The following is a 15,744-nucleotide window of genomic DNA, read 5'->3' as shown; positions in this document are numbered from 1 at the left end:
TGTGTACGGGGCTTTAGTGGCATGTTGTTTAGACGGGTAGTGCAGCCACTGAATGTGACTAATCCAGTTCTATGGGGTCAACCCATAATCGCATGCAGTGCAATAGTCAGGTATTTAAAGGGTTAAAATCAGATGTGAGGAGATGTGACAATATAACCTACTCCCTGCCTGTCAAATACCTCTGAAAAGAGATTGGAGCATGGATTGACTGTTCAGAGGAGTTCTCCACTGCACATGTGAATGGGACCCTTCCCATAGCACTGTGTACAGGACCCTTCCCATAGGGCTGTGTACAGGACCCTTCTCATAGGGCTGTGTGTTTATGGGACCCTTCCCATAGTGCTGTGTACAGGACCCTTCCCATAGTGCTGTGTACAGGACCCTTCCCATAGTGCTGTGTACAGGACCCTTCCCATAGGGTTGTGTGTGCACAGGACCCTTGCCATAGCACTGAGTGCGTAGGACCCCTCCCATATCGCTGCATGCGCGGGACCCCTCTCATTGCGCTGCGTTCGTGGGGCCCCTCACAGGACACAGTGTACACAGGACCCTTCCCATAGGGCTGTGTGTGCACAGGACCCTTGCCATAGGGCAGTGTACAGGACTCTTCCCATAGGGCTGTGTGTGCACAGGACCCTTCCCATAGGGCTGTGTACAGGACCCTTCCCATAGGGCTGTGTACAGGACCCTTCCCATAGGGCTGTGTGTGCACGGGACCCTTTCCATAGGACTGTGTGCACGGGACCCTTGCCATAGCGATGCGTGTGCAGGGCCCCTCCCATAGCAATTAGTGCGCAGGACACCTCCCATAGCGCTGCATGCGCGGGACCCCTCTCATTGCGCTGCGTTCGCGGGGCCCCTCACAGGACACAGTGTACACAGGACCCTTCCCATAGGGCTGTGTGTGCACAGGACCCTTCCCATAGGGCTGTGTACAGGACCCTTTCCATAGGGCTGTGTGTGCACGGGACCCTTCCCATAGAGCTGTGTGTGCACGGGAACCTTCCCATAGCGCTGTGTACAGAACCCTTCCCATAGGGCTGTATACAGGACCCTTCCCAGAGTGCTGTGTACAGGACCCTTCCCATAGGGCTGTGTGTGCACGGGACCCTTCCCATAGAGCTGTGTGTGCACAGGAACCTTCCCATAGCGCTGTGTACAGGACCCTTCCCATAGGGCTGTGTGTGAACGGGAACCTTTCAATAGCGCTGTGTACATGACCCTTCCCAGAGTGGCTGTGTGTGCACGGGACCCCTCCCATAGCGCTGCGTGCGCAGGACCCCTCTCATCACGCTGCGTTCGCGGGGCCCCTCACAGGACACAGTGTACATAGGACCCTTTCCAGAGGGCTGTGTGTGCACAGGACCCTACCCATAGGGCTGTGTACAGGACCCTTCCCATAGGGCTGTGTGTGCACGGGACCCTTTCCATAGGACTGTGAGCACGGGACCCTTCCCATAGCGCTGTGTACAGCACCCTTCCCATAGGGCTGTGTGTGCACAGGACCATTCCCATAGCGCTGTGTACAGGACCCTTCCCATAGGGCTGTGTGTGCACAGGACCCTTCTCATAGCACTGTGTACATGACCCTTCCCATAGGGGCTGTGTGTGCACGGAACCCCTCCTATAGCGCTGCGTGCGCAGGACCCCTCCCATAGCGATGCGTGCATGGGACCCCTCTCATTGCGCTGCGTTCGCGGGGACCCTCCCATAGCGCTGCAAGCGCAGGACTCTTCATATAACGGTGCGTGCATGGGACCCTTCCCATAGGGCTGTGTGTGCATGGGACCCTTTTTATAGCGTTGTGTACAGGACCCGTCCCATAGTGCTGTGTACAGCCCCTTCCCATAGCACTGTGTACAGGATATTTCCCAGAGCGCTGTGTACAGGATCCTTCCCAGAGCGCTGTGTACAGGACCCTTCCCAGAGCGCTCTGTACAGGACTCTTCCCAGAGAGCTGTGTACAGGTCCCTTCCCAGAGCGCTGTGTACAGGACTCTTCCCAGAGTGCTGTGTATAGGTCCCTTCCCAGAGTGCTGTGTACAGGACCCTTCCTATAGCGCTGTGTACAAAACCCCTCCCAGAGCGCTCTGTACAGGACCCTTCCCAGAGCACTGTGTACAGGACCCTTCCCATAGGCCTGTGTACCGGACCCTTCCCAGAGCGCTGTGTACAGGACCCTTCCGCTGTGTACAGGACCCTTCCCATAGGCCTGGGTACAGGACCCTTCCCATAGGCCTGTGTACAGGACCCTTCCCAGAGCGCTGTGTACAGGACCCTTCCCAGAGCGCTGTGCAAAGGACCCTTCCCAGAGCGCTGTGCAAAGGATCCTTCCCAGAGAGCTGTGTACAGGATCCTTCCCAGAGCGCTGTGTACAGGACCCTTCCCAGAGCGCTGTGTACAGGACTCTTCCCAGAGCGCTGTGTACAGGACTCTTCCCAGAGTGCTGTGTACAGGTCACTTCCCAGAGTGCTGTGTACAGGACCCTTCCTATAGCGCTGTGTACAGAACCCTTCCCAGAGCGCTCTGTACAGGACCCTTCCCAGAGCACTGTGTACAGGACCTTTCCCATAGGCCTGTGTACAGGACCCTTCCCATAGGCCTGTGTACAGGACCCTTCCCATAAGCCTGTGTACAGGACCCTTCCCAGAGCGCTGTGTACAGGACCCTTCCGCTGTGTACAGGACCCTTCCCATAGGCCTGGGTACAGGACCCTTCCCATAGGCCTGTGTACAGGACCCTTCCCAGAGCGCTGTGTACAGGACCCTTCCCAGAGCGCTGTGCAAAGGACCCTTCCCAGAGTGCTGTGTATAGGACCCTTCCCAGAGAGCAGTGTACAGGACCCTTCCCAGAGCGCTATGTACAGGACCCTTCCCAGAGCGCTGTGTACAGGACCCTTCCCATAGCGCTGTGTACAGGACCCTTCCCAGAGCGCTGTGTACAGGACCCTTCCCAGAGCGCTGTGTAAAGGACCCTTCCCAGAGCGCTGTGTACAGCACCCTTCCCAGAGCGCTGTGTACAGCACCCTTCCCAGAGCGCTGTGTACAGAACCCTTCCCAGAGCGCTGTGTACAGGACCCTTCCCATAGCGCTGTGTAAAGGACCCTTCCCAAAGCGTTTTGTACAGGACCCTTCCCAGAGCGCTGTGTACAGGACCCTTCCCAGAGCGCTGTGTACAGGACCCTTCCCAGAGCGCTGTGTACAGGACCCTTCCCATATCACTGTGTACAGGACTCTTCCCAGAGTGCTGTGTACAGGTCACTTCCCAGAGTGCTGTGTACAGGACCCTTCCTATAGCACTGTGTACAGAACCCTTCCCAGAGCGCTCTGTACAGGACCCTTCCCAGAGCACTGTGTACAGGACCTTTCCCATAGGCCTGTGTACAGGACCCTTCCCATAGGCCTGTGTACAGGACCCTTCCCATAAGCCTGTGTACAGGACCCTTCCCAGAGCGCTGTGTACAGGACCCTTCCCATAGGCCTGGGTACAGGACCCTTCCCATAGGCCTGGGTACAGGACCCTTCCCATAGGCCTGTGTACAGGACCCTTCCCAAAGCTGTGTACAGGACCCTTCCCAGAGCGCTGTGCAAAGGACCCTTCCCAGAGTGCTGTGTACAGGACCCTTCCCAGAGAGCTGTGTACAGGACCCTTCCCAGAGCGCTATGTACAGGACCCTTCCCAGAGCGCTGTGTACAGGACCCTTCCCATAGCGCTGTGTACAGGACCCTTCCCAGAGCGCTGTGTACAGGACCCTTCCCATAGCGCTGTGTAAAGGACCCTTCCCAGAGCGCTGTGTACAGGACCCTTCCCATAGCGCTGTGTAAAGGACCCTTCCCAGAGTGCTGTGTACAGGACCCTTCCTATAGCGCTGTGTACAGAACCCTTCCCAGAGCGCTCTGTACAGGACCCTTCCCAGAGCACTGTGTACAGGACCTTTCCCATAGGCCTGTGTACAGGACCCTTCCCATAGGCCTGTGTACAGGACCCTTCCCATAAGCCTGTGTACAGGACCCTTCCCAGAGCGCTGTGTACAGGACCCTTCCGCTGTGTACAGGACCCTTCCCATAGGCCTGGGTACAGGACCCTTCCCATAGGCCTGTGTACAGGACCCTTCCCAGAGCGCTGTGTACAGGACCCTTCCCAGAGCGCTGTGCAAAGGACCCTTCCCAGAGTGCTGTGTATAGGACCCTTCCCAGAGAGCTGTGTACAGGACCCTTCCCAGAGCGCTATGTACAGGACCCTTCCCAGAGCGCTGTGTACAGGACCCTTCCCATAGCGCTGTGTACAGGACCCTTCCCAGAGCGCTGTGTACAGGACCCTTCCCAGAGCGCTGTGTAAAGGACCCTTCCCAGAGCGCTGTGTACAGCACCCTTCCCAGAGCGCTGTGTACAGCACCCTTCCCAGAGCGCTGTGTACAGCACCCTTCCCAGAGCGCTGTGTACAGGACCCTTCCCATAGCGCTGTGTAAAGGACCCTTCCCAAAGCGTTTTGTACAGGACCCTTCCCAGAGCGCTGTGTACAGGACCCTTCCCAGAGCGCTGTGTACAGGACCCTTCCCAGAGCGCTGTGTACAGGTCCCTTCCCATATCACTGTGTACAGGACTCTTCCCAGAGTGCTGTGTACAGGTCACTTCCCAGAGTGCTGTGTACAGGACCCTTCCTATAGCACTGTGTACAGAACCCTTCCCAGAGCGCTCTGTACAGGACCCTTCCCAGAGCACTGTGTACAGGACCTTTCCCATAGGCCTGTGTACAGGACCCTTCCCATAGGCCTGTGTACAGGACCCTTCCCATAAGCCTGTGTACAGGACCCTTCCCAGAGTGCTGTGTACAGGTCACTTCCCAGAGTGCTGTGTACAGGACCCTTCCTATAGCACTGTGTACAGAACCCTTCCCAGAGCGCTCTGTACAGGACCCTTCCCAGAGCACTGTGTACAGGACCTTTCCCATAGGCCTGTGTACAGGACCCTTCCCATAGGCCTGTGTACAGGACCCTTCCCATAAGCCTGTGTACAGGACCCTTCCCAGAGCGCTGTGTACAGGACCCTTCCCATAGGCCTGGGTACAGGACCCTTCCTATAGGCCTGGGTACAGGACCCTTCCCATAGGCCTGGGTACAGGACCCTTCCCATAGGCCTGTGTACAGGACCCTTCCCAAAGCTGTGTACAGGACCCTTCCCAGAGCGCTGTGCAAAGGACCCTTCCCAGAGTGCTGTGTACAGGACCCTTCCCAGAGTGCTGTGTACAGGACCCTTCCCAGAGAGCTGTGTACAGGACCCTTCCCAGAGCGCTATGTACAGGACCCTTCCCAGAGCGCTGTGTACAGGACCCTTCCCATAGCGCTGTGTACAGGACCCTTCCCAGAGCGCTGTGTACAGGACCCTTCCCAGAGCGCTGTGTACAGGACCCTTCCCAGAGCGCTGTGTACAGGACCCTTCCCAGAGCGCTGTGTAAAGGACCCTTCCCAGAGCGCTGTGTACAGCACCCTTCCCAGAGCGCTGTGTACAGGACCCTTCCCATAGCGCTGTGTAAAGGACCCTTCCCAAAGCGTTGTGTACAGGACCCTTCCCAGAGCGCTGTGTACAGGACCCTTCCCAGAGCGCTGTGTACAGGACTCTTCCCAGAGCGCTGTGTACAGGACCCTTCCCATATCACTGTGTACAGGACCCTTCCCAGAGCGCTGTGTACAGGACCCTTCCCAGAGCGCTGTGTACAGGACCCTTCCCATAGCGCTGTGTAAAGGACCCTTCCCAGAGCGCTGTGTACAGGACCCTTCCCAGAGCGCTGTGTACAGGACCCTTCCCATAGCGCTGTGTAAAGGACCCTTCCCAGAGCGCTGTGTACAGGACCCTTCCCAGAGCGCTGTGTACAGGACCCTTCCCATAGCGCTGTGTAAAGGACCCTTCCCAGAGTGCTGTGTACAGGACCCTTCCCATAGCGCTGTGTACAGGACCCTTCCCATAGCGCTGTGTAAAGGACCCTTCCCAGAGCGCTGTGTACAGGACCCTTCCCATAGCGCTGTGTAAAGGACCCTTCCCAGAGCGCTGTGTACAGGACCCTTCCCAGAGCGCTGTGTACAGGACCCTTCCCATAGCGCTGTGTAAAGGACCCTTCCCAGAGCGCTGTGTAAAGGACCCTTCCCAGAGCGCTGTGTACAGGACCCTTCCCATAGCGCTGTGTAAAGGACCCTTCCCAGAGTGCTGTGTACAGGACCCTTCCCATAGCGCTGTGTACAGGACCCTTCCCAGAGCGCTGTGTACAGGACCCTTCCCAGAGCGCTGTGTACAGGACCCTTCCCATATCACTGTGTACTGGACCCTTCCCAGAGCGCTGTGTACAGGACCCTTCCCAGAGCGCTGTGTACAGGACCCTTTCCAAAGCGCTGTGTACAGGACCCTTTCCAGAGCGCTGTGTACAGGACCCTTCCCAGAGCGCTGTGTAAAGGACCCTTCCCAGAGCGCTGTGTACAGGACCCTTCCCAGAGCGCTGTGTACAGGACCCTTCCCAGAGCGCTGTGTACAGGACCCTTCCCAGAGCGCTGTGTACAGGACCCTTCCCAGAGCGCTGTGTACAGGACCCTTCCCAGAGCGCTGTGTAAAGGACCCTTCCCAGAGCGCTGTGTACAGGACCCTTCCCAGAGCGCTGTGTACAGGACCCTTCCCAGAGCGCTGTGTAAAGGACCCTTCCCAGAGCGCTGTGTACAGGACCCTTCCCAGAGCGCTGTGTACAGGACCCTTCCCAGAGCGCTGTGTACAGGACCCTTCCCAGAGCGCTGTGTACAGGACCCTTCCCCGAGAGCGCTGTGTACAGGACCCTTCTCAGAGCGCTGAGTTAGGCACCATGGACCTACATAGAATGAGACTACGGAGACCCCTCTAATGACACGGCTACGTTCTTCCTCAGCCTCTGGGTTGTTCCACACAGCTGAGCCTCTGTGCATAGAGATGAATGGAATGCAACTTTGTAAAATTTAATTTAAAAGAAAGGGGAGCAGTCTCGTGCTGGGAAGAGGTGGTGGGACGGAGTTTGTGTTCGGTGTGACTGTTCATGTAGTATACAGAGAGATGTGACTGTCCATGTAGTATACAGAGCGGTGTGACTGTCCATGTAGTATACAGAGCGGTGTGACTGTTCATGTAGTATACAGAGCGGTGTGACTGTCCATGTAGTATACAGAGCGGTGTGACTGTTCATGTAGTATACAGAGCGGTGTGACTGTTCATGTAGTATACAGAGCGGTGTGACTGTCCATGTAGTATACAGAGCGGTGTGACTGTCCATGTAGTATACAGAGAGATGTGACTGTCCATGTAGTATACAGAGCGGTGTGACTGTCCATGTAGTATACAGAGCGGTGTGACTGTCCATGTAGTATACAGAGCGGTGTGACTGTCTATGTAGTATACAGAGCGGTGTGACTGTGCATGTAGTATATAGAGCGGTGTGACTGTCTATGTAGTATACAGAGCGGTGTGACTGTCCATGTAGTATACAGAGCGGTGTGACTGTCCATGTAGTATACAGAGAGATGTGACTGTCCATGTAGTATACAGAGCGGTGTGACTGTCCATGTAGTATACAGAGCGGTGTGACTGTCCATGTAGTATACAGAGCGGTGTGACTGTCCATGTAGTATATAGAGCGGTGTGACTGTCCATGTAGTATACAGAGCGGTGTGACTGTCCATGTAGTATACAGAGCGGTGTGACTGTCCATGTAGTATACAGAGAGATGTGACTGTCCATGTAGTATACAGAGCGGTGTGACTGTCCATGTAGTATACAGAGCGGTGTGACTGTCCATGTAGTATACAGAGAGATGTGACTGTCCATGTAGTATACAGAGCGGTGTGACTGTCCATGTAGTATACAGAGCGGTGTGACTGTCCATGTAGTATACAGAGAGCAGTGTGACTGTCCATGTAGTATACAGAGCGGTGTGACTGTCCATGTAGTATACAGAGAGATGTGACTGTCCATGTAATATACAGAGCTGTGTGACTGACCATGTAGTATACAGAGCGGTGTGACTGTCCATGTAGTATATAGAGCGGTGTGACTGTCCATGTAATATACAGAGCGGTGTGACTGTCCATGTAGTATATAGAGCTGTGTTACACTCCCAGTCAGCAGTGTGTGACTGTCAGTGATGTGCGGCGTCCCGCCACTGTGTGAACTTTCTCCTCACTGACTCCTCTGTAACCCCCACTTCCTCCTCACACATTCCCCACATAAGGAAGAGGGCGGAGGTAAACCTGTGTAGGCGGGGCCATGCTGGAGAAGTACGGAGGCTCCGCCCCCGGCCCCTGACCCTTGTCAGTACCCCAAGCCGTGTCGCTAAGTCCCCCTGAGTACGGCGGATGATGAGGGGGCGGAGCCCAGCCGGGGAAAGGTTGGTCCGGGGACTTTGCTACGTGTCTGGCCGGCCTATAATAAGTGGTTGGTGGAGCGATCCTTAGCAGACTGGGTTCCTGTGTGTCCTATTACTTCGCTCCGATCATCAGCATGTCCAAGCCGGTAGGGAACTTTCTCCATCTTCTCCTCTCTATTCATCTGCACTGATCCCAGAGAAGAGTTCACTGACTGACAGCTCTGCCCCAAGAGGTGCTGCAGCAGTCTGCTCCCATCTGCGACCATACACACTGCAATAAATCAAACATTTACTTTCTGATCACATAGTAATAATTGATCGATAGTCCACAACCCATTCAGTTGTTGGGGGCTGTGGATTGCTATCAATAGTTGGAAGATACAATCATTATAAATTATTGATCCCATTTCAGTTTCCACCATGTAATCTCATAATCTGATGGAAATACATTTTTCTTCCTGGCGATCGATACAGTTTGATCTTCTCTGATCGATCGATTGAATTGTGTTAATGGAATTGCACATTGATTGTATGGTCCAATTGTGTATGGTCACCGATCCATGGGATAGAATGTAGAACTTGTATTGACAACCCCAGATAAGATCTGGCCGGGATGACTGTGACTCTGCAGCCCCACACTGACACATTTCTCATATTATGTGATAGATCTGATCTGACAGTGTGAGGGCTCATCACACACAGCTAGAAAAACATCTCTTTATGGGCCTCTTTCTTTCTCCACCTGCAAAAGCACCTCTGTGTAAGTCTAGGTGACATGGATTTACAGGCTGAAAAACCCCATCACCATGGCACAAACAGGAGAGGAGAGTTCAGGAGAGGAGAGTTCAGGAGAGTTCAGGAGAGGAGAGTTCAGGAGAGGAGAGTTCAGGAGAGGAGAGTTCAGGAGAGGAGAGTTCAGAGAGTTCAGGAGAGGAGAAGAGAGTTTAGGAGAGGAGACTTCAGAGAGTTTAGGAGAGGAGCGTTCAGAGAGTTCAGGAGAGGAGCGTTCAGAGAGTTCAGGAGAGGAGCGTTCAGAGAGTTCAGGAGAGGAGAGTTCAGAGAGTTCAGGAGAGGAGCGTTCAGAGAGTACAGGAGAGGAGAGTTCAGGAGAGGAGAGTTCAGAGAGTTGAGGAGAGGAGAGTTTAGGAGAGGAGCGTTCAGAGAGTTCAGGAGAGGAGAGTTCAGGAGAAGAGCGTCAGAGAGTTCAGAAGAGGAGCGTTCAGGAGAGGAGAGTTCAGGAGAAGAGCGTCAGAGAGTTCAGGAGAGGAGAGTTCAGGAGAGGAGAGTTCAGGAGAGGAGAGTTCAGGGCATTCAGGCGAGGGATGTTCAGGAGAGGAGCGTTCAGGAGAGGAGAGTTTAGGAGAGGAGATTTCAGAGCATTCAGGCGAGGGATGTTCAGGAGAGGAGTGTTCAGAGGGTTCAGGAGAGGAGCCTTCAGAGTGCTCAGGAGAGGAGTGTTCAGGAGAAGAGCGTTCAGAGGGTTCAGGAGAGGAGCCTTCAGAGTGCTCAGGAGAGGAGTGTTCAGGAGAAGAGCGTTCAGAGGGTTCAGGAGAGGAGCCTGCAGAGTGCTCAGGAGAGGAGCGTTTGGAGAGTTAAGGAGAGGAGTGTTCAGGAGAGGAGTGTTCAGGAGAGAAGAGTTTAGGAGAGGAGATTTCAGAGCGTTCAGGCGAGGGATGTTCAGGAGAGGAGCAATCCGGCGAGGGATGTTCAGGAGAAGAGCGTTCGGAGAGTTCAGGAGAGGAGCTTTCAGAGTGTTCAGGAGAGGAGCGTTTGGAGAGTTCAGGAGAGGAGTGGACAGAGCGTTCAGGTGAGAGATGTTTAGGAGAGGAGCGTTCAGGAGAGGAGCGTTCAGGAGAGGAGCGTTCAGGAGAAGAGCATTCGGAGAGTTCAGGAGAGGAGCCTTCAGAGTGTTCAGGAGAGGAACGTTCCGGAGAGGAGCGTTCGGAGGGTTCAGGAGAGGAGTGTTCAGTTCAAGAGAGGAGCGTTCAGAGCGTTCTGGCTAGGGATGTTCAGGAGAGGAGCATTCAGAGCATTCAGGCGAGGGATGTTTAGGAGAGAAGCATTCAGAGCATTCAGGCGAGGGATGTTCAGGAGAGGAGTATTCAGGCGAGGGATGTTCAGGAGAGGAGTATTCAGGCGAGGGATGTTCAGGAGAGGAGTATTCAGGCGAGGGATGTTCAGGAGAGAAGCATTCAGAGCATTCAGGCGAGGGATGTTCAGGAGAGGAGCTTTTGGGCAGAAAATACACTTGACACACCTAAACGCACATGAACTCCTCTAAACACATGTCACACTGCAGTACGCAGCTTTAGGCACGTTTTATATGCTGCTTTTTCCTGCTGGGGTAAAAGGCGTTCAGAAGGGAAAATCGCACGCTGTGTGCATGAGCCCTCCGCCATCTGTGAGGATCTTGTAGTATTCTGGGATTTTTCCCTTCCATAGTATGTGGGCAGTAATTCAAGTTTATCTGAAGGCATTTTACAGAAAACATTGGGGGTAGGCAGGGTACTTATCACCTACCTGCCTGCTCTGTTTTCTGCAGAATGCACACTGGGATGCGCATGCATGGCTTGCTTTGCCAACACAGTCCCTGTGTGATGGGATGACTGACTGCTGTGCATGTATGGGGGTTTCCTCATTCTACGCTGGCCAGATGCTCAAAGACTGACCTATTTCGAGAAGACCTCTGATAGACTATCAGCCAGGCATTTATTAACCGTTGGTTGATACAGTAGTTCCAATGGCTTATGTTCTATCTCATTATACACTCCATCCACTTCCTCTGTGATCCATGATACCCTCCTCGTTAGCTACAATTGACGCTATTGCGTTTTTCTTTATCTACGGCAATATACAGAATACTCTACTATAACGCTCAAGACTAAGCTAAAACTAAATACAGCATCAACTGATCTGGTTGGACGACAGTCTCATCTTCTGTCACCCTTCGTTAATATCTCCTTGATGTAAAGTATTTATTTACACCTAATATCAAAAAATTCTTTGTTATATATAGTTGGATATTCTGTATCAAGTAAAGAGTAATTCCGCTGCTACAATAATGTACCTGGGCCTTGTTCAAGGCCAATTTATAGAGTTTATTGTACTCTTTGGTTTTATAAGAATTTATTAACAAAAATTGATTTTAAAATTTTTGTGTGCCAAAAAATCCTTGCCTCCCAATTCTTCCATATCGAAGTCAATTAGGGATTTGGCACTAATATTATTTCTTCCATATGCTCAGACCGCTGCTGTCTGAAGGCATATTTCCTTTGTTATTTCTATGTCCCATCATTGGTGTCATTGGGAGGACTTATGCCTCACTGTTGGTGTCAGAGAATGAAATATTACCCCAAGGGCCTGATTAAAGCTAGTAAAGGGCCACATCTTGCCCCTGGGCCACGGTTTGGAGACCATTGATATAGTGGATGGATGGAGGAATTCCTCCACCACTGGGACAGAGGAACCCAATGATGTCACATACACTGATCAGCAGCTGATTGGCTGCAGCCACTGATTGAGAAAAGTTTTCCAACATGTCCCCTCGGCAGAAGTCCATCTAACGATTGACATCTGTGGAGCGGGGTTGACCACAGAATGAAATTGGTGCGGTTTGATCAGTGTATGGCCAACTTTAGTTCATCCCTAGAAATGCTTGTCTCTGCTGGCACACTATGAAAACCAACAGTAATGATTAACCCGTGTGTTTTGTTAGGTTCACCATACACATCACAATCTGACCAAACAATCTCTGTACAATGTTGTAGGCTGCATTCATATGTGATCGTTAGCCACATTTTATTTTGTAGCATTTTTGCAATTTAGGAGCATGTTTTCAACGTTTTACATGTGTGTTTAAGTGTCAGGCATACATGTTCCAATCAGTGGAAAGCACTAGGGGGAGGAGACCAGTTTTTGCAAGTTAAAAACCGCATGACATTGAGAGCCGGTCCACACTAGCGCGACTTGTCAGACGACTTGCCAGCCTGACAAGTCGTGCTCCCTCGCGGTCCATTGACCACTACAGGACCCGTTCTAATAGGAGCGACACAAGTCGCTCCGACTTAGAAAAAGGGTCCTGTACTACTTCGGGGCGACCTCGGAGCGACTTGCATAGACTTCCATTATGTGAAGTCCCTGCAAGTCGCTCCGAAGTCGTGGTGCATGGTAATGCACAAGTCGCCCCCGAAGTAGTAAGGAGTCGTGTCGCCTTAGTGTGAACTGACTCTAAGGCTTCCCTATGGAAGGCGACCTACGGCGACCTGTGAGGCAAACAGGTCGCCCCAGTGTGAACGGGGACTAAGAGTTTCAAATGTTTGCAGTTGTTACTATTCAAGTCTTTGTGGCTACAAATTCCCAACTCTGCCACAAAAGTATCACCTTTGTCTTTTGAAGCGTCAGATGTTGAGCTACACCACCATGGCTACAGATTACCCTCAGGTGTTGAGCTACAGGCACCGTGCCACCATGGCTATAGATTACCATCCAGTGTTGAGCTACAGGCACCATGCCACCATGGCTATAGATTACCATCAGGTGTTGAGCTACAGGCACCGTGCCACCATGGCTATAGATTACCATCAGGTGTTGAGCTACAGGCACTGTGCCACCATGGCTACAGATTGCCATCATGTGTTGAGCTACAGGCACCGTGCCACCATGCCTACAGATTGCATTTGGTGTTGAGCTACAGGCGCAGTGCCACCATGGCTACAGATTACAATCAGGTGTTGAGCTACAGGCACCGTGCCACCATGGCTGTAGATTACCATCAGGTGTTGAGCTACAGGCACAGTGTCACCATGGCTACGGATTGCCATCATGTGTTGAGCTACAGGCACCATGCCACCATGGCTATAGATTACCATCAGATGTTGCGCTACAGGCACTGTGCCACCATGGCTGTAGATTACCATCAGGTGTTGAGCTACAGGCACAGTGTCACCATGGCTACGGATTGCCATCATGTGTTGAGCTACAGGCACTGTGCCACCATGGCTACAGATTACAATTAGGTGTTGAGCTACAGGCACCGTGCCACCATGGCTATAGATTACCATCCGGTGTTGAGCTACAGGCACCGTGCCACCATGGCTACAGATTACCATCAGGTGTTGAGCTACAGGCACCATGCCACCATGGCTATAGATTACCATCAGGTGTTGAGCTACAGGCACCGTGCCACCATGGCTATAGATTACCATCAGGTGTTGAGCTACAGGCACCGTGCCACCATGGCTACAGATTACAATTAGGTGTTGAAGTACAGGCACAGTGCCACCATTGAAATACATGGGGTTTTGGGTATCCAGCATTTCGGAGCTTTAACCACTTGGCTTTCGGAAGGTTTTACCCCCTTCATGAACAGGCCATTTTTTTGCTAATCCACACTGCGCTACTCTAACTGGCAATAGCGCGGTAATGCAATAGTACACCGAAATTAAATTTATATCATTTTTTTTTTTTTTTGCCTTACACAAATAGAGCTTTCTTTTGGTGGTGTTTAATCACCCTGGGTTTTTTTTTTTTTTTTGCTATATAAACAAAAATATACCAAAATTTAAAAAAAAAAAAGCTTTTTTCTTCCTTTCTGTTAGATCATTTATTTGCAAAATGTTATTCATGAGGTCCTAAAATGCCAGGACTGTACAAATACCCTCCCAATTACCCCTTTCTAGAAAAGCAGACAGTCCAAGGTATTTAGTAAAAGGCATGGCGAGTTTTTTGAAGTTGTAATTTTTTGTCACAATTTTATGGGAAAATGAAGAAATTTAAATAAATGTTTTTTTTTTTTTTACTTTGTTTTTTTTTTTTTTTTAACATACTGTTGCCAGTGCAGTACAAAGTCATCATATGACTGGTGTGGGGGTGATCACGGATAGTGACGGGTGACCGCCAGTCAGTGTCCATTGGACAGAGAGGTTACAGGATCGCATCAGGGCGCCTGTGCTAAGCAACGTACCAATATGTTGCTCAGCGTGGAGAAAAATATACTGTTGGCGGGCGGTGAGTGGTTAAGCTACAAAGTGCTCAGGTGTGAATGGGGCCTTAGATTTACCAAAACTTTGGAAAATGAGGACCTACCCCAACTATCCAATCAATTTGTATCCAATCAATTTGTCTCTAAGGGAGGTCATACACGGTTCGAATCTCGGCTGGTTCAGCAGGAACCGGCCAAGATTTGAACTGTGTATGGGCAAGCTGAATGAACCAAGTTTATCTATCATTTAACTTGGGTACAATTAGCCTGCTGGGTTTTACCTGTGATTATTGCTATAGCTGCTAGCAATAATCACTGTCTTCTTGGCCCCACCATAAGAAGACAGAGGCTCGGCTGGAGGGATTCCCGCATCAACACTGTCTGTGTTGATGGGGGAATCAAGCACATTATTTCTAAAGAACTGTGTATGGCGGCCCATCTTTTACTACCTCCATGTTGGAAGATCTAAAAGGGTTTGTACAATCAGATTGTAACGTGTGTCCTGAACCTTATCTGACGGCCACCATTGATGAGAAGAGCCAGGCTTTCAGCAGCATATGTAGGTGCAGTGTGACAGTGGTTGCTTATTTCATTGCTGCCCATACACAGGCAGATCTCAAGCTGAGAAATGCCTGATCTCCATAGGACTTTCGCGTACTTCTAACCAGTCCTACTTCTACCATTTAAACGGAACAAAACCGTTTTTATACTGGAAATATTTCTTAACCACTTACCGCCCGCCCGCCGTCATATGACGGCGGGACGGTGCGGCTATTATCCTGGGCGGACGTCATATGACGTGACCCAGTAAATGCACGGCAGGCGCGCGATCGCGGGCGCGCCGCCGTGCACTGCCGGTGTCGGCGTGTCCCCGGGACACAGCCGGTCACCGGCAGGGGGGAAACAGCCAATAGGCATGGCTGTTTCCCACGTGATCGGCTGTGTTCCAATGACACAGCCGATCACAATGGAGGCGGCCGGGAGATGACCGCGCATGCGCGATCGGGAGCGCGCAGCGCGGTCATGTCGGTGGCACTGTGTTCCGTAGGAACACAGCTGTCACCGGCGGTAGTAAACAGTCACTGACAGTGACTGTTTACTAAGTGATCGGCTGTCAATCCATTCACAGCCGATCACAAAATGTAAACACAGAGCAGTAACTGACTGTTACTAGCTCTTCTCCCCTCACACAGTTTCCAGTATGAGGGGAGCAGAGCTAGAAATAGTGAGTTACTGCTCTGTACACATGTAAAAAGTAAAATCACACTAAAATCACAGTAATAAAGGTCCCCACACAGTCCCCAGCCCCCCCCAATGTCACCTGTCACCCAACAGTCACCTCATCAGTGCCCAGAAATTGACACCCATAACGTTCACATGTGAGCGCAGCGATCG

At 51.9% G+C, this 15,744-nt stretch overlaps 1 protein-coding gene across 2 annotated transcripts in view; it reads left to right on the top strand.

Moving 5' to 3' along the window:
- The first annotated feature begins 8,273 nt into the window (after positions 1-8,273).
- The window catches only part of PAPSS2 (3'-phosphoadenosine 5'-phosphosulfate synthase 2), a 111,565-nt gene continuing 104,094 nt past the window's right edge, over positions 8,274-15,744 (top strand). For both annotated transcript variants that reach the window (XM_082266725.1, XM_082266724.1), the window contains exon 1: positions 8,274-8,515. In XM_082266725.1, the coding sequence (XP_082122851.1) occupies positions 8,504-8,515 (12 nt within the window). In that variant the 5' untranslated portion in view covers positions 8,274-8,503. The remainder of the gene's footprint in view (positions 8,516-15,744) is intronic.

This window comes from Pelophylax lessonae (genome assembly GCF_965119305.1).
Source record: "Pelophylax lessonae genome assembly, chromosome: 9".
Classification (NCBI taxonomy): Eukaryota; Metazoa; Chordata; class Amphibia; order Anura; family Ranidae; genus Pelophylax; species Pelophylax lessonae.
Note: the sequence above shows the minus strand (reverse complement) of the source record. Positions and strands in the feature narration are given on the sequence as shown.